The sequence below is a fragment of the Pogona vitticeps genome, chromosome 9, assembly GCF_051106095.1.
Source record: "Pogona vitticeps strain Pit_001003342236 chromosome 9, PviZW2.1, whole genome shotgun sequence".
Classification (NCBI taxonomy): Eukaryota; Metazoa; Chordata; class Lepidosauria; order Squamata; family Agamidae; genus Pogona; species Pogona vitticeps.
In genome coordinates this window covers 21,613,386-21,632,017 of record NC_135791.1, presented here as the reverse complement: position 1 = coordinate 21,632,017, position 18,632 = coordinate 21,613,386, and the positions used below count along the sequence as shown (strand labels likewise).

The 18,632-nt window shown below is 46.9% G+C and overlaps 1 protein-coding gene and 1 pseudogene across 3 annotated transcripts; both read left to right on the top strand.

Annotated features, from left to right (window-relative positions):
* Positions 1–31: 31 nt before the first annotated feature.
* On the top strand, positions 32–17,308 carry XRCC1 (X-ray repair cross complementing 1). 3 transcript variants are annotated; one of them, XM_072980156.2, is made up of 17 exons: positions 32–199; positions 950–1,042; positions 1,802–1,909; positions 3,307–3,465; positions 4,096–4,176; positions 4,304–4,418; positions 4,901–5,022; positions 6,201–6,321; positions 6,718–6,943; positions 7,123–7,239; positions 8,400–8,511; positions 8,640–8,832; positions 9,868–9,979; positions 11,149–11,294; positions 12,091–12,181; positions 13,185–13,260; positions 14,544–17,308. In XM_072980156.2, the coding sequence occupies exons 1-17, from the start codon at positions 149–151 to the stop codon at positions 14,655–14,657; spliced, it is 2,037 nt and encodes a 678-aa protein (XP_072836257.2). In that variant the 5' UTR covers positions 32–148; the 3' UTR covers positions 14,658–17,308. The 3 variants fall into 3 exon arrangements, with proteins under 3 accessions (XP_072836257.2, XP_072836256.2, XP_020668448.3); XM_072980155.2 differs by having other exon boundaries at positions 33–199; positions 4,301–4,418; XM_020812789.3 differs by having other exon boundaries at positions 36–199; positions 4,301–4,418; positions 9,868–9,922.
* Positions 5,625–5,979, top strand: LOC110089616 (large ribosomal subunit protein eL39 pseudogene; annotated as a pseudogene).
* Positions 17,309–18,632: the final 1,324 nt, after the last annotated feature.

The following is an 18,632-nucleotide window of genomic DNA, read 5'->3' as shown; positions in this document are numbered from 1 at the left end:
CAGGAAGACGGCCCGGAGAGGGGGAAAAACCAGTGACGCGCCGTAAATAGGAGAGTATAGAGCGTCCACAGGAAGGAGCATTTTATTTCCGGGTATAGGGGTGGAGTTTTGCTGCCGGGTGACGGCGGTGACAGAAAGTGGCGGGGAGATGCCCGAGATCGCGATCCGACATGTGGTGTCTGCGAGCAGCTCGGACACGGTGGGAGCGAGTCGCGGGGAAGCAGGCCTGGAGGGGGGGGAGGCTCTTCCATTCGCCCCCTTTTGGGGGGGGAGGAGAGGAAGGTTCCATGCAGAGCAGCAGAAGGGGGGGAAGTGATATTGCCTGGAGGAGCCCATTATGGGGATGATGGCGGGTGTGTGTGTGAAAACCAGGATCCCCAAGGCTGGCGAACGCGTGGGCCCTTGGGCTGCTGTTGGACTACAACTCCCGTTACCCCCAGCCTGTGCAAGCCAGGGAAGATGGGAGTTTTAGTCCTGTGAAGAAGGGAATGGGCAACCACCTCTGTGTATTCTCTGCCTGGAAAACAATCGAAAGGGGCACCATAAGCCAGACTTGACTGGAAAGCACATGATGATGATGATGGTGGTGGTGGTGAAGAATGTTGGCCATAGATTCCCTGCCTTGGTATAAAGTTGTGTTTATGAGGTGGGCAGAGACCACGGCAGTGTTTTTGAAAGAGCCTTTGAAAGAGAAGGCTTGTAAGGATGTGTTGAGACCACCTATAGTGGCACAATGGTAGGATGATGCTTTGGAGGCATCAGCAGGTGGGTGATTCATTCTTCTGCCAAAGAACTTGCTAAACTCTGGACTGTTGCGAGGTGGGAGGGAGAGGTTTTGTGGCGGGGAGTTCCTTGGGAGACGAGCGGGGGTGGTGGTGGTTTGGAGGGATGCTTTCCTGCCCCTCCTTTCCCTCCTCCCATCCCATCTCACTTGCTGTCTCTACCCCAGACCCACTGCGCTGAGAACTTGCTCAAGGCCGACACCTACCGCAAATGGAAGGCTGCCCAACCTGGGGAGAAGCAGATCTCTGTCATATTACAGGTAAGAGCCTCCCCCCCCCCCCCAGTTTTTGGCTTGGAGGTGGATTCTATGTTTGAAAATAGACATATTTTCCTACTCCGTTACACGTCATAACTCAGAGGCAGTGCCCAGAGAAGGCAGAGCAGGGAAGCTGGGGTGTGCCTTCTGTGTGGGCAGCTGCCGGAGGGCACCAAACTGCAGAATACCTGTCTGTCTGTCGCTTTGTGCCCATCACTAGTCATGCTTTATTAGAAAAACAGATACGCTGCATTCGGAGGATACCGTTAGAGTCCTCATCAGGCTAGAAAAGGTGAGGAATGCTGGAAATTGCAGAGCAAGAACATCTGGGTTTGTGGGTGGGACTGTATTTCTTCCTCATTATAAGAATTTGGAGTAACTGATCTTAAAAGAGGAGGATTATTGCTCAGACTTTGGGGAGCTGCTTGGTCAAAGAGTGTTAGACTGCCAAAACAGTCTTAACTTGCCATAAGGCAGTCATGGTAGGCGGTCATGCAGAGTTTGTGCAGAACTTGGTGGTGGGGAAAATTACTCATACAAATCTCAGAATCCCCTGGCCAGCATGGGAGTTGATCTCCCCTAAAATTAACTTTTTCCAACTCTGCTTGGTTCCAGTTATACCAGGCACAAATTGGCTAGGCCTGAGATGCTGGGTCGTCCTTGGTGTTCCTTCTCTTCCTTGTCTTCAGCTGTTTGTTTGTTTTATTCCATGTATGTACCACCCGTCTGGCTACTAAGACCACTCTGTTGTTCTCCCTGCAGTTTGAGAAGGAGGAGCAGATCCACAGCATTGATATTGGCAATGAAGGCTCTGCCTTTGTGGAAGTTCTGGCAGGCAGCTCTGCGTCTGCCAGTGAGCAGAACTATGAGGTGAGAGAGACGACCGTGGATAGCTCTTTTTTTTAAAAGGAGAGTCTTCAGAAAAAGCAGGTGGCTTTAATGAAGCAGGGTGATCAAATGATGCCTCCTTGTTGCAACTGAACGAGGCTTGTTGTTTTTGGTCAAGGAGTTTTCTTTGGCACAGAGTACACTGTTCTATCTTTTCTTAGACTGGGGTGTAGAAACAAACTGTAAGTGGAGTTCATGCCACAGAGTCTTAAACAGCCAGGTGGAAGCTGCCTAGAGTGGTTATAACGACCAGATAGGCGGGATATAAATAGAATAAATAAATAAATAAAGTAAATTAAACCCAAGTGAAGGAAATCTGAACCTGTCCCCACATCTGTGGGCACCGTGGGTAGATGTGAATAGACTCACAGTTGAGTGGGTCTCTAGCTGTATAGCTGGGCCACCAGTTGAGTACAACAATGTCTAAATCAGATAATGGTAGACAAATAAGACAGGGAACCGAACAATCTCGAGAGTCAGAGAGGTGGTTTGGCCATATGCAGTGTATTTAAGAATATAACAGTTTTTGAGATGCCATGGGTTTTTGCTCTTTTTAATTTTATTTTAAAATATGCATTGTGTTTAATCTTGAGAAAGAGGGGCAATAGGACAACACTTTTCAAAGGCAGTCATACAGAGGAGGGGCAGGATCTGTTCTCAATCATCCCAGAGTGCAGGACATGTAATAATGGGCTCAAGCTACAGGAAGCCAGATTTCAGCTGAATATTAGGAAAAACTTCTTAACTGTTAGAGTAGTACAACTATCGAACCAATTAGCAATTCAGCGCTCCAATGCTGGAGATGTTCAAGAGAAAATTGGATAGCCATTTGTCATATCTGTTTTGATATGGATTCCTGCCTTTAGCAGGGGGTTGGACTTGATGGCTTTATAGACCCCTTTCAGCTCAATTATTCTATATATATATATATAAGTATTTTTATTTTGGGTTTGAGGTTTTGACTGATATGCTTGCACAGACTAACCTCTTCTAAGTCCTTCACTCCTGAAGATGGAATTTTTCACCAAGGGCCAGAAATATGACTTGGTGCTCTTTATATTTTCCTTCCTTCTATGCCCAAACCAACCACTCACATCCCCTAAGATGGAGCATTGAAATAATGAGAAGCTGAATAACCATAGAATGTCCAGTACCCTGTTACTACATATGCAGGTGTAGGAAAAAAGGCATAAGTTGCTGTGGCTAATCACAACTTACTAATGAGATGCCAAGTGCTGCTCAGACATGCAGCAGAACATGCGGGCCACCACGCATTATCTGTTCTAACCAGTGTTTTCCTTTACATGAGTGTGACACACCAGTAAGATTCTGACTGGTTTTTGAAATCTCAACCATCGTCCCGGTTCTTTCCTCTTCAGGCACTCTTGGTCACATCCTCCTTTATGTCTCCGTCAGAGAGCAAGAGCGGGACCAACCTGAACAGGGTTCGTATGTTTGGGCCAGATAAGTTGGTGAAGGCTGCAGCTGAGAGGAAGTGGGACCGAGTGAAAATTGTTTGTACCCAGCCTTATACCAAGGTTTGTATTTAGAACACAATAAGCGACAAAATAAGGGATGTGGTGGCGCTGCGGGCTAAACTGCAGAAGCCTGTGCTGCAGGGTCAGAAGACCAGCAGTCGCAAGATCGAATCCACGCAACGGAGTGAGCACCCGTCGCTTGTCCCAGCTTCCCCCAACCTAGCGGTTCGAAAGCATGCAAATGCGAGTAGATAAATAGGGACAACTTCGGTGGGAAGGTAACAGCGTTCCGTGTCTAAGTCACACTGGCCATGTGACCACGGAAGATTGTCTTCAGACAAAACACTGGCTCTATGGCTTGGAAATGGGGACGAGCACTGTCCCCTAGAGTCGAACACGACTGGACAAAAATTGTCAAGGGGAACCTTTGCCTTTACTAAGAGATAAAATGTTATGTTGGGCAGTGTCAGAATGGACACTGGGGGTTTGTGTTGGTTCGTGATTCATTGTTAGCTACAAACCAGCTGGATTCAGAGCTTTTCTGATTGTGGCCATGTCTAGTTATAACTTCCAGAACAGGCTAGCTCAGAGGGTGAAAGAGTCTGGGAGTTATAGGGTAAAAAAAAGGAACTTTTTCAGGCTTTAATTTTACCCTAATCATCTACTGAAGTTACTTGCTTCTCTTACTAGTCATTGGCTTATGGCCTTTCCTTTGTGAGGTTCCACTCGCCACCAGAAAACAGTGAGATTCCTTCCAAAACATCTTCGCCGGTGAGTCTTTCCGCTGGTTTGAGTTTGCCTTCTCTCTTTTTTTACTATAACTATTGTTGTTCAACTGATACGGCTCGCTCACTCTGTTTTTTTAACTCCTCCGCCACCACGCCACCTGTTTCAGAAGGTCACTAAGCTGGGCCAGTTCAAAGTGAAGGATGATGACAGCAACTCCAGTTCCTTGAAACCCGGGGCTCTGTTCTTCAGCCGTGCTAGCAAACCCCTGGTGTCCCCTACTAAAGGTAGCTGCCGTGACCAATCAGTCTCTTACATAGCTGCTTGTTGGCTTGCTGGGTGAGACCAAAGGTCCAGTATTCTGAACCATGACCAGTGATGAATGTCTAAGATGCAAGCAGATTCTGTAGAACCATAGCCTCGCCTGACACGTGATCATGACTGTAATTCTGTCCCTGGATCTGGGGATTCCATTTAGCCATCAGGACTGTGAGTCAAAGTTTGGAAATGTGGCGGTTTTGGACTCCCAACTCCCATCCCACGCTGGCTGGGGTGTTCTGGGAGCCACAAAGAGTGTCATTTTCAAGCTCTGAGTGATAATCGCCTTTAGGATATGAGTTTGCACGTGGCAGACTAAAATGTTAGCTTTCCCTCTGGTTGTGAATTTTAGAATTTTAAATGCAAGTGTCTGCTCATCAATATCAGTGCTACTTTTCTGAATAGGTACCTGCTAAATGGAAAAGAATTATTCCTAATCTTGTATTTGCAGCCATTCAGAACAACCAGCCCTCACCCAGTTATGCTGCAGCTTCTCTACAAACCAGCCTGGCCAGCTGCCCTGATCCCTCGCCGTCGGCTGCAGAAAAGCCCACCGCCAAAGTGTCTCCCAAGGTAAAAACTGCCTTCCATATACATGGACTGGTTATGAAGTGTTTACCCGTCCCCATTAACCTCAAGGCTGGCTGGCAGCAATGCTTGCTCCTTTTCCTGGTGCTGTTCCTCACTGCTTAATATTTATATGGCGATTTCAAGTAGCCTTGATGCTTTACTTTGTTGTAATGGTTTCAACAACTTCAGGCTGAGAACAGCTAGTGTATGGCAGAAGAAAGATTTGGACTGGGGGCTTCGGTGATTCACAGCTCAGTCTCTTCACCACTCTGCTACAGCAGCCAGACTGTGCCTTTTAACATGGGCAATGGAGACAAGCTTACTTCAACAAAAGTCAGTGTCAGGTCACTCTTAAAAGCACAGAGACAAGCCTAATTTTGAAGTACAGTAGAACTCACCAACCCATCTGCCTTAGTTCCAAGGCCTCCTGTGGATGCCAAATCATCTATCTATCTATCTATCTATCTATCTATCTATCTATCTATCTATCTATCTATCTATCTATCTATCTATCTATCTACCTACCTACCTACCTACCTACCTACCTACCTACCTACCTACCTACCTACCTACCTACCTACCTACCTACCTACCTACCTACCTACCTACCTACCTACCTACCTACCTACCTACCTACCGGATTTGCTTTGCCACTGTTGTGGTGCTGGGTTGTACGAGGTTGATCATGTCATTCCACAAGATATTCAAGATGAAGTGGTTTCTTGCTAAGAAGCAGGAACAGAACCAGCCCATCCCACAATAGATCTGCATGAAAACTAGCAACATGATCAAGTACAACTCCTAAAGTAGACACTGAAGGAAGTCCCATCTTGGAAATAGGTATTTCTGGGTCTTTTAATTTAATATTTTCAGTCCATGAATAAATGAAACCATGGATACTGATCCTTCAGATACGGGGGTCTTACTGTACGTAGCATCTTTACTGCCGTTGGTCGGTATCAGCTTCTCTCCATGCCAGGATTTCCTTTCTAGGGACACAGACTTGTCAGTTGTGCACCAAGTTACAGTTTTTCGAATGAGCCCAGGGCTAGAATAAAAAGGACCACTTGCAGTGGGATCTCGTACACACTTGCTCAGAAGTAAAACTCATTCATTTAGAGGGTGCTTGTACCCAGATGCATTTCTGCAGGGTGGCAGTCTTAGCTCTCGTCTTCTTGCAGGAGCCGACCCCAGTCAAGAGGAAGTTCGAATTCAGCAAGGAAAATGCTGGTGCCTCCTCCCTGTCAAAGAAGTTTGATCCCAGTCCTCACCCTGTGAACCCACCCACCAAGAAACACAAAGGTTTGGTTGTGTTTTTTTTCCTTTAAAAAAAGTGAGCAAGGGATTGAAGATTATAGTTGGAGTTGGTGTAAACTACTTGAATTGCTAAATAATGTCGGGGTACATCCGCAGGGGATAGAGGGGGCCGGAGACCATGATGCGTTCTGGTAAAAACATCATGAAAATACGTATTTTTGGGTGTGTTTTTTCTTTTTAATATTGTCAGACTGTGGATCTTGTACGTGGGTCGGTGGGGCCCGACTGTGTCTTGTTCTGGAAGTTATCTATACAGAGATCCTAAGCATGGTTGTTGGTGAGGACGGGAGGGATCTTCTCCTCTTTGGAGGAGGGCAGTTTGTTCCCCCCCCTCACTGCAAATGATACTTTTTCTTCTTTCTCCCCCCCCCCCGTTCACAGCTTCTGCCACCGCCCCAGCACCTCCAAAGACCCCACCTTCCAAAAAGCCACCCCAGACCCAGCCTTCGGAGGAGACGGCCAACGGGTCCTTCCAGCACCTCCTTCAGGGCATCGTGTTTGTCTTGAGCGGCTTCCAGAACCCCTTCCGTTCCGAGCTTCGAGACAAAGCCCTAGAGATGGGGGCCAAGTACCGGCCCGACTGGACGCCGGACAGCACTCACCTCATGTAGGTGCCCTGCAGACCGCAGATCTTCGCTGCCTCTCTCTGCAAGTTGGCTTCATGAGAAGTGCGCACTTGAATGGATGGCTTTGATTGCCTGTGGTCTCTATAAGCCCAGCTTTTGATGCTGTCCCATTGGCAGTGGTGCTTCGTACTGAGTTTCCTCCTCTGCTCTTTGCTTCCAGCTGTGCCTTTGCCAACACCCCTAAATTCAGCCAGGTGAAAGGGCTCGGCGGTGTGATAGTGCGCAAGGAGTGGATCCTCGACTGTTACCGCACACGGCGAAACCTCCCTTGCAAGCGGTGAGTGTGTGTATGTGGTGGATTCTTAGAATCATAGGATAATGGAGTTGGAAGGGGCTTGTAAGGCCATCAAGTCCAGCCCCCTGCTCGGTCCAGGAATCCAAGTCAAAACATATCTGACAGAGGGTGGTCCCGTTTTCTCTTGAACGCCTCCTATGCTGGAGTGCTTGCCACCTCCTGAAGTCATTGGTTCCATTGTCGTACTGCTCTAACAGTTAAGACATTTTTCCTGATATTCAGCCTAGATCTGGCGTCCTGCACCTTGAGCCCATTGTTTTGTGTCCTGCAGTCTGAGATGATCTAGAACAGATCCTGCCCCTACTCTGAATGACAGTCCTTCAAGTGCTATCATATCTCCCCTCAGTCTTTGTTTCTGTAGGCTAAACATTTTATTCACTTATTTTATTGGATTTCTACCCCGCCCATTTAGACCAAAGGTCTACTCTGAAAGAACACGCCCAGTTCTTTCAGTCTTTCCCCCTAAGGCTTGGTTTCCGGTCCCCTGATCATCCTAGTTGCCCTCCTCTGAACATGCTCCAGTTTGTCGGCATCCTTCTTAAAGTTCAGGAAAAATCAGGAAAAGGCTGCGTGGTCATGGGAACAGTACACATACAGGAACAGATACCATTAATCGACCATTAAGAGTATTAAACAGAAAGCAAACAGTGAGCTTTTAATTATAAATCATTTTCAAAGCTGTGTATCAGTTTTTGTGGGTAATTCCAACGTAAATGCTGTTATTTATGTCCCAGATTCACGTGGCTCAAGATGTTGAAGCCAGGTTTGCTTTTTAGATGGATATAGTGCAGTATGCAAGTTGTTTTCTAACAGTTTGGAAATTATGAACCATCACTAAAAATGGATAACAGTCAGGGAATCTGGGGTGGTGTTCAGAACTAGACGCACTACTCAAGATAAAGCTTGACCAGTGCTGAATGAAGGGGAACTGATACTTCATGAGATTTGGAGAGTGTCCTTCTGTAAATGCAGAAGCATTTTTTGTAGCCACATCCCACTGTTGGCTCACAGCTCAGTTTTTGATCTGCAACAAGATCCTTCCATAGTACTCTTGAGCCAAATATCCCTCGTTTTGTTACATGGGGAAGGGAGGGGAAGTTCCAGCAGTACCTGGGGTCACCGCATTTGGGTCCCTTCCTCAGCTACCTGATGGTCGGCCAGGAATCCTCCAGCAGCGAGGAAGAGGAGGAGGAGGAGGAAGAGAGCGATGAAGAGGCCTCTGCCCAGCACCAGAAGCCTCTCCCTCGTCAACAGGTGACAGAAACCCTTTCTTCCTTGGTGGGAATGCCTCCTTGGAAGGGATATCCGGTTGGCACCCAAGTCAGAGAGGGTCGGCTCCCTCTGCCCTTTCGGTCGTTCAAGCCGCCGTCCGTCTTTTACAGAAAGCCCGTCTGGCTGGCTCCAACCACAAGCCCAGGGTTTCTGCCAGCCCTAAACTGGGGCAGAAGGCGCCCAGGAAGGCGTCCTCCGAAGAGGAAGAGCCCACCACCTCTCGGAACAGCAGCAGCTTCCAGAATAACACGCAGGCTTTGGCCGCCGACTCTGCAGCGTCCAGCGACGAGGACGACCCTGCAGGTAAGGCTGAGGGTCCCTTGGAGAGAGGGGGGGTGTCTTCGTAGACGAGTACGAATATCCCGGCACTTGTGGAAATAACGAGGGTCCTCTCGCGATTTCGTTGCTGGTGCCAGCTCTGCAGAGGTTTCCTATCGCGCTGTTCTCCATAATGAATTAGCCACTCCGACCTAGCAGAGAGGCTTGTCATCCCGCCTCCTGCCAGGACTGGGCCATCGATGGTGGACAACGGCGTGGTAGGAAGCCTCCGCGGAGCTGGCAGCAGCGGCAAAATCGTGAGTGGACCGCCCAGCTCCATGGGGCCGGACCCTTATTTCCACCTATGCGAGGATATTCATATACGAATACCCCCATCTCTCATCCCGTGTTGCTTCCATCCGTGCCACTGCTTTGTCTCTACATGGGAACTGACCTGGGATCGGCCCGAAGGTCCAACTAGTTGATTATCTGGTGACCAGCAGTGTTAAGGACATCTTCCCTGGGAAAGCGGTCCATCCGGGCATTAAAGGGACAGCCATCCGCTTTTACTGGTCCCTTGCACCTGCTCATGAGGAGCCGAGTGCCTTTGTACAAGGCGGTCTTGTTTCAGTTTCATTCCTGGCCACCACGGAAGGAATGCTTCTTGGTGAATTTCTTCCACCTTTCACTATCTTTATATAGATGTTTAGACCTGCCTGCTTTGGCTGGGAAACGAGCTTCACGTGTCTTTCCAATCGTTAGATCCCTTTTCATTGTGTTAGGTTCTCTGATTCACAAATCTACCCAGTGACTGCTTACTGAGCCTTGGTTTCTTCTCATCCTCTTGCATTTTGCTTCCGTACTTACCCTGCCAAGATTTTTGGTAGAAACACGGCAGCTGAGGCTGCCCCCCCCCCCCGGCCACAATGTGGAACAGCAGGTGGATGCAACAGGCCTTGTATTCTTGGGCTGTGGCCGACAAACCCATCGGGGCTCGGTTAATTTGGTCATACCACTTTAACAGAACAGCAGGCATATGTCCATCGCTCACTTCCCCTTTCCTCCTTATTAATTCCTCAGGCGCCCGAGACAATGGAGATGAAGGCTCTGGAGACACAGATGATGAACTCAGGAGGTTGGTCAAGGCAAAGCCTTTGTGGTTTGACCCTTCTATAAGCCATAACTCACAGAGGTAGGAAAAAACCACTGGGATTTAGTGCCTAGATCATTTTTATTTACAGTGGTGCCTCACTTAATGACGATACTCCGTTCCAGGAAAATCACCGTTAAGCGAAAACATCGTAAAGCGAAATTAAAAACCCCATTGAAACGCACTGAAACCCGTTCAATGCGTTCCAGTGGGGTAAAAACTCACCGTCGAGCGAAGATCCTCCATATGGCAGCCATTTTCGCTTCCTGTACAGCGAGGAATCCATCCTTAAACACAGTGGGGAGCCATTTTAATTACCTCGTGCCCATTTTGAAACCGCTGATCAGCTGTTAGAAAAATGTCGTTTTGCGAAGAATCGGTTCCCGAAGCAGGGAACTGATCATCGCAAAGCAAAATTCTCCCATTTAGACCATTGTTTTGCGATCGCAAAAAGATTGTCGTTAAGCGGATTCGTCATCATGCGGGGCATTTGTAAAGCGAGGCGCCACTGTATTCATTTATTCAAAATATTTTTACCCTGTCTTTCTTCTTAAAAACGACCCAAGGCGGCTTGCACCTTTAAAAGACAATACTTAAAACAAATTGAACCGATGCCACATTAAAACTGGTAAACAAAAGCAGCACTACCAATATATTTAGAGTCGTAAGGTACAGCAGTCGATTAAAAAACCCCACTCATGTCCGTCAGCGAGGGAAGGCTTGCCTGAAGCAAAAGATCTTTGTCTGCTTGCAGAGGGACGACAAAGATTAGGCTAGGCTGGCCTCCGGTTGGGGGGAGTTCCAAAGTCTGGGAGTAGCAATAGAGAAGTCCCTCTCCCATGTCCCCACCAAAGGAGTAAGTGCTTGATGGAAGTTGAGCCAGGAAAGGTAGCAGGGAAGACAAAGACTACCCATGTGATCAGCAGAAGCCTTTTGCATATGTCAGGAGCAGGTAACCTGTGGCCCATTGTTCAACTATGACCCCCATCATCCCTCTTCATGGTCTGTGCTAGCATGATGAGACTGCAGTCCGACAACATCTGGAGGGCCACATGCTGCCCACCTCTTACACTCGAGGTGGTTTCTAAGCCGTTAGAAGAAATTGCCAGGGCGTACTTTCATAGTGAGGACTAAGATCTTGATTCTGATCAAAATGTATGGATCACAAGTCTTCTGTCCCCTCTGAGTCCATTTCTCCCCCTGGCTTTAAGAGTGGAGGAGGAGCACCGAAAAAAACAGCAAGGAGGACGGAGGGCTGGCCCAGCGCCGGAGGACGATCCATACGCTGGTTCCACCGATGAGAACACAGACGTTGAGGAACAGGGCGAGGTGGATCAGCCTGTCCCAGAGCTACCTGGTATGTCAGAACTCCTGGAAAGTCTGGGATGGCAAACTTTAATCAACAAATCAAGTAACAGTTGAAGGTGGATAATTTTTAACAGGGAGCTGAGAGTAAAAGGCTCAGCTCTTCTGAGGCTGTTTTCACTTTTCTCAAAGAGAGAATGAAGAATAAAAAAATTAAATACGGCAGGACTGTCGTATCTGCGGGTAGTTGGTTCAAAGCACCCCCATGGATGCTGGAAAAAACAGATTACAGAGAATGCTATTCATTGTGTGGTCCCAGGCTCCCTATAGTGACCAGTTCTGGTAACTTTGTCTTTAGAAATACATATTTCTAGGATTTTTCCTTTCATATTTTTAATATTTTCAGACTGTAGAAGTGGATCAGTAGATACGGATCACGCAGATACGGGGGTTCCTACTGTGTGGTCTGGTTTTTTTTTTTTTTTTACATGAATGGTAACTTCTAGTTAAATAAAAATCAGTCTTGCTCTTTGAGCATCTCAGGGACACTTTTACCAGGACTTATTTAATGCATTTCTATTATTTAGAGTAAATACATGATAAATCATTGAGTGGTGGACAGCCCCCAGTTTCCCCCTGCTCTGCTCAAGGCTCGTGGGTTTGAAAGATTAAAATTGAGCGAGGTGCTACATCGGCATTGTCTCTTTCAGTTGTTTGTAAGAAATGGTGCCCATCGCATGCTGGAATTACAATCTCCTTTCTAAAAGTTAACGGAGATCCCAAGTTCAATTGATGGGCTGTCGTTCGTTGTCCCTTCTCAGCTGACATAACCACTTCCTCCTTGACAGATTTATTTGAGGGCAAACACTTCTTCCTTTATGGGGAATTCCCTCCTCAGGAGCGTCGCCTCTTGAACCGCTACATCACAGCTTTTAATGGGTGAGTTTGCCCGGGTGGTTTTGGCATATATGCCTTTGCGGTGTCTGCGGTGGGATGCAGAGTGATATTCTCTTGTGTTAGGAGGGGGGACAGCAGAAATGTGAAGGGCAGGAGAGGTATAGACTAGTGGTGTACACAATTAAATCTGTGTATAAAGAGGCAAGCAGAAATTCTGTGCTTCAGTTTTGTAATGTGAAGGCTGCTTAAAAATGCAGATACAGTGGTGCCAGTTCAATGCGTTCCAATGGGCTGAATACCTGCTTGTCCAGCGAAGATCCTCCATACAGTGGCCATTTTTGGTGCCTGTATAGCAAGGAATCCATCCTAGAAAACAGCGGGGGGGCCATTTTGAAAGCCAGCGGCCATTTTGAAACCCGACGATCAGCTGTTTGCTGATCTTTGTAAAGCGAAAAATCGGTTCCTGAAACAGGGAACCGATCGACGTGAAGTGAAAAAACCCAATCTAAACATCGTTTTGCGATCACTTTTGCGATCGCAAAAACTTCAACGTTAAGCGGATTCGTCGTTAAATGGGGAAATCGTCCAGCGGGGCACAACTGTAAAAGAAACTGCTGAAAAATATAGGACACGGAAAGTAGATGCAAACACATCCAGATTTCTTTCTTTCTTTCTTTCTTTCTTTCTTTCTTTCTTTCTTTCTTTCTTTCTTTCTTTCTTTCGTACTTTCGTACTTTCGTACTTTCGTACTTACTTACTTACTTACTTACTTACTTACTTACTTACTTACTTACTTACTTTTTGATGCCTCTGTGATGGCCAGCTGTTGGTGGGTGTGGAGAGAGTGAACAGTTTTAAAGAGCCTACCACTTGTTCACAGTTACAAGATTGTAAAAAAAAATGCCCTACTTCTTTTTCAGCGCCTTTGTAATCAGCATTATATCTATTGTCAAAATGCATTCCAGTGTGGATTACTTTTGTTTGTTCTCAGAGGGGATGGAAAACGGCAGGGGAAAAATGATTACTCTTTATCTTTTGCCTGCAGGGAGATTGAAGATTATATGAACGAGCGCGTGAATTATGTGATCACCGCTCAAGATTGGGATGACACTTTTGAGGAGGTAAGCTTGGTCCGCCTGCTCGTTAGGGGGCTATACATTGGTGTAGTCGGTCCTTTGCCTTGGGTCCCCAGATGTTCGTGGACTGCAGTTCCCAGAAGCCCTAGCCAGTACTGCTCATGGTGCAGACTTCTTGGGAGTTGAAGTTCAGGAAGATCTGGGAACCCAAGGTTGGGAACTATTGTCCTAGATGCTCACAATTCGTAATAAATGAAGTGGATTTTGTGGGATTGGGGCAGTGATGGCAAACCTTTTTGATCCTGAGTGCCCAAACCGGGGTGGGGGGGGAAACAAACGACCCAGAAGTGGTGGTGGAAGGGGGAATCCCGAGCATGGAGGTGCCTCAACACCCCACTCCGGGTCTGCCTCCAGTCACGCCCAACCCCGCCACTGCCTAGAGCTCAGATCCTGACCCGCTGCCTGTCACGGCTGCAGCCTCCTCAGTTTTGGCTGCTGGGGGTAGCGATCCAGCAACTTACGGCTCCCGTGCCCACAGAGATGGCTCTGCATGCCAGCTGTGGCACGCGTACCCTAGGTTCACCATCAGCTGGATTGGGGGAACCACTGCCGCTCCAGATGTTTTGGAGTTGTACTCCTTATCACTGGTCATGCTGGATGGGGCTTGTAGGCAAAAACATGTAGAGGGACAAAGGCCCCACACCTCTGCAGTAATAGGCCATTTGGTGAGGGAGTTTGTTTGATTTCTGTCCCACCTCTTCGCCACCTTTCTCAAAGGGCACATTATGCCTTTCCAGCCTTTTATTCTCTCATCGGTCATGTGGGCAAGGTTAGGCTGAAAGGAAAGTTCCATGGGTGAATGGAGAATTTGAACCTGGGTCTCCCTAGTCCTTTCCTGATGTCGTAACAGGTTTCAACCTTGTGTCCAAAGTTAAATTTTAAAGGGGTGAAGAATTTTATAGGAGAACTGATACTAATACAGTAGGACCCCCATATCTGCAGGATTGGTATCCGCTGATTCACTTACCTGCATTCTGAAAACATTCAAAATATTAAAAACTCCTAAAAATATATATTTTTAACGATGAAGCGACCAGACATGGCCATTATAAGGAGCCAGAGACCATGCTATGCGCATAGTGCTCTCTATTACAATAGTGTTTGTTATCATCTGCATTTTTCAGTATCGGGGGGGGCTTGGCTCCCCCATGGATATGGGGCTCCTACTCTACACGGCAGATCCATTTTGCTTTCCAGTAGTACAGCTGCACCTGCTAAGAGGGGGCCGTCAAACTACCGTCTTTTTTTTTTTTAAATCTCTGTCCCAGGCGCTGAACGAGAATGCCAACCTCTCCTTCGTGCGGCCCCGCTGGATATACACCTGCAAGGACCGGCAGAAACTGATCCCCCACCAGCCCTATGTGGTGGTGCCACGGGTGTAGGAAGGCCCCCGTACTGGCCTTTGTGTATCGTATATCCCCCTTCCGGAGCAAACTGAAGCCTTTTCACTTTCCAGCCTACTGACGTGATGCTCTCTTTGTCTCTTCCTTCCTTCCTGCTGAAGGCCTGGTCTCGCAAGCCTACGCAGGCTGGCTCTCGCCTTTTGCTCCTGCTCCTGCAGTAGCGGCCCTTTTTGGATTCTATCAGCAGCGAATTCCCTTTCAGAAATAGTGGCTCTGCTGGAGAAGTCGTGTAAATGAGCGCCGTTAGTGTAGCAGCTTGTCTGCATCAGCTGCGTGCTCCTCTGGATTGGGGCCAGGGTCCGCCTCAAGGGCTTGGAAGGTGAAAGGTTACCTGGACTCCTCTTTTTTGGATCAGGACTGAAAGGTGTGTGTGTGTGCGCGCGCACACACACAGAGAGACAGAGCATTCACACTGCTGTGGTTCATTTTCCTGGGACCCACTATTTGCTTTTGATACTCTTTATTTCTTTTCTCTTCCTTCTCACTTCCCTTCCCTCTGAGAATCTAGCAGTCCAGATGTATCCTTGCTGTTGTTTGTTTTGTTTGGTGAAAGATGATGGGCATCTCCCCGGGGACATTCATTCCTTAGTACAAAACACTACCCTAGAGTATTAGATTTTTTTTCTCTCTTTCAGTTCAGCAGTGTTTTCAAAGAAAAACATCTTGCCTCTCATTTCCTGCCTTTAATTTTGTGTTTCAAATGGGCTGTTATGGTTTCATATTTGGGGTTTATTCTTTCTATATTTACTCACCAGTAGACTTGAACACATTGGTTGGAGATCCACAGCCCTGCCCTCTGGTTCAAATCCAAGTCACTTTTTAGAATTCAGAAGTTTTCTAGACTCCCATGTGCTGTCGTCTTTTCCGCTTTCCCATTTCAGTCGGGAAAAAGTACAAACGGGAAGTGGGCCACGGTCATTATCCTTTATTGGCTTGCATTCACAGATGGCTTGCTCTGTGTCGTGTCCATCTTTAAAATTGTGGGGATGTGCTCCCCTTCCGTGCATTTTCACTTATGGGTTGGTAGTTCAGTTAGCCCTTAATAAAGCATTCAAAGGCTTGTGCAGGGGGAGCTGATCTCAAGCTCTTTTTAATGCTCAAAATTCTCTCTCGCGGACTGAGATGTATGTGTGCGCACAAGGAGAGTGCTTTAAAAACAGTGTTTCGGGCTGCTGTTGTGAAAATGTGTGCATTTACACAGGACTCAATTTGGACGACAGCTCGCCCCGGACAATATTCAGCACCCTGAACTTTCTCTGTGAGGTGGGGTTGGTGCAGACACCCCAATTTTTTTATGCAGGAAATGGAGCAACTGGCTGTATTATAGGAATTTGTATCATAAGCTGACTATGGGATGTTCTCAACACCCAGAAGCCTTTTACAAAGGCGATGTGGGTTTTAAAAATATCTAGTCGCCTGTTGAAAGCAGGACAATATTTCCTGTACTAGTTAATTTCATGACTGGTCAATTTCAGCAAGGGATCATCAATTTCACTGCTGGATTTCTTTCCCCTTCTCTTTCTGAGCGAGGCCTCCACTGAATTCTCCTCAGAGAAGCCCTAAAACAGCCTCTTTCCCGCTCAGCCTCCTAACCATCTGCTTTTAGGGTACGGCCTGTCTTCTTGCACCTCATCTCTTACTTTTTGACTGGCTCTGAACTGGGCTGAGAGGCTTTGAACTATCTACCTCGTTTTTACGGCTATCTTCCCTCATCAAAACATGGGTGCTGCCCTCAGTCCTGGCGAAATCTAGCCAGCGGCTCTTCAGTTCTTTGCTCGTGTACTGAATGCAGCAAAGTTGATCTAGGGTGCGTCCCCCCCAAAAAAAATTTGGGAAGGCGCTGGAAGCATTAACCATGGCCGCCCTTGTAGAGGCTGGTCAGTCTTGGCATGTCAACAAAACCCGCAGTGTTTTAAAGGTGTCTTGATGCCTGATACTCCCTTTACACCCTTAATTCTGGTGCTGAAGCAGGGGCCAAGTCTGTGGAATGGAAATATCTCTTGCTTATCTTGAAGTCCTTAAGCGGATGGCAAAGGACGAGAAAGGTCGGCAAGCGAATCTGCCTTGTCAGAATCTCAGTCTGCAAGTTTGGTGCAGACTCCTTACCATGTAGTCCAAGGCAAGAGTGGTTTGACAGTGAAATAAGCTATTTCAAGCGGGATCGGCTCCTGGTTTCACCTGCAGCAGGATTCCTTAGGGGCTGATGAAGGGTGTTCATCATCTAGCTGTGTGCTCCAGAAGCAATTGGGGGTGTCCAAAAATAAACTGAACGGGGTAGTGGTCTTTGAGTAAGGTATTATGGCTTCACACAGGTGGGACTAGAGCTTTACGAGTGCCCTGAGCAATTCTTCGCACCCCTTCTTAAAAACCACCCTCTTTGGAGTTACTGCTTAAAGTGGGAGAAGCCACAGTATGGCAGTTAAATATGTTTTTACTGGTGCTTACATGATCCAACACTCAAGGGCTGGGTTGTTTTTTTTTGTGTAAATAAATCATACCAATGGCTCGATGCAGTTTGTGTGAGGCTTCCGGAAAAGTAACAGATCTCCTTCTGGAGATGGAATTCATGTTGTCCTTTCCCGAAATGATTTGTTTCTTTTTTTTTTTTAAATAAATAAGACAAAATCAGACTTGAGGTATTCTCCCTCTTCATCTTGAAATATATGTGATTGTGACAAATTTCTTAGGTTTTATGCGTAATAAACGGGGATGAAAATATGACTGAACAGGATTCACTTTGGAAAAGACGTACATTTAAGATTAAAAAAAGGTTGAAGATTCTTGTTCAACGCCAGAGGAGATGGTATGGAATTGATTGTGAGGTAAATCACCACAGAAAATGGGCTTCTTTGTCCTTATCTTTCAACTTGACCATTTCGCCACCGTCCCTCTATCCTTTTCATACAGGCAAAACGATTCTCCATCTCCTTAAAACCCACCCAGACTGTGAGGCACTTTCCATTCAACAATGACACTAACAGGGTTTTCCGCATTTCTTTTCCAAGGCCAAGTGGCAATTTGAATCCTGGTCTGAGTCCCAGTCCATCTGCTATACCTCACTGGCTCACCCAACTGCTGTAATCTGTGTGAAGCCTCCTGTGGACCATGTACCGTATTTTTCGCTCCATAAGACGCACCTCTCCATAAGACGCACCAAATTTTTAGGCAAAGAAAACAGGAAAAAATAATCTGGATATTTCGCTCCATAAGATGCATATACATTTTCCCCAATGTTTTTTTTGGGGGAAAGTGCGTCTTATGGTGCAAAAAATACGGTAATTTTCATGTTGACACCCTCCCCCTTTTTATTTACCAGGAGGGATATCCTACAGAATACAACAGTACCCAAAAACAAGATCGGCCACAAATTCCTGCATGTAAATGTACCATACCCGAGAGCCAATGAATATTTAGAATATTCTGCTTGTGAAACTGGTATTTCAATCAACGTATTCTGTTTCCACATGTCTGACGAAGGGGATGTGTCCACAAAAGCTCACATTAAAATATAATCATTAGTCTTTGAGGTGCCACATACTCTACAGTGGTATCTCGGTTTATGAACGCCTCGGTTAACGTAATTTTCGGTTTACAATTCCCGCCCCCCCCCGCTATACGAAGCATGTTTGCATTGTGCCTGGGAGGTTTATAGCGCCACCTCTGTGCCTACGTTCCTCTGGGAAACCGCATTTTGATTTGCAAATTATTTGCATTATGAAATGCCCTGGAGAACACATTAAATTCATAGACAGGTACCACTGTACATTTGGAATGATCAAATTACTTTGATTCCTATCCGTAAGGGTGAGGAGTAGAATCCACCTTACTACAGAGGTAGGCTACTTGTGATCCTCCAGATACTGCTGGACTAAGAAGCCCATCTTTTATCTCTGGTTAGGGCTGATTGAGCATCAATCCGGCAGCAACATTTGACAGATAGCCCCCTTACCTACC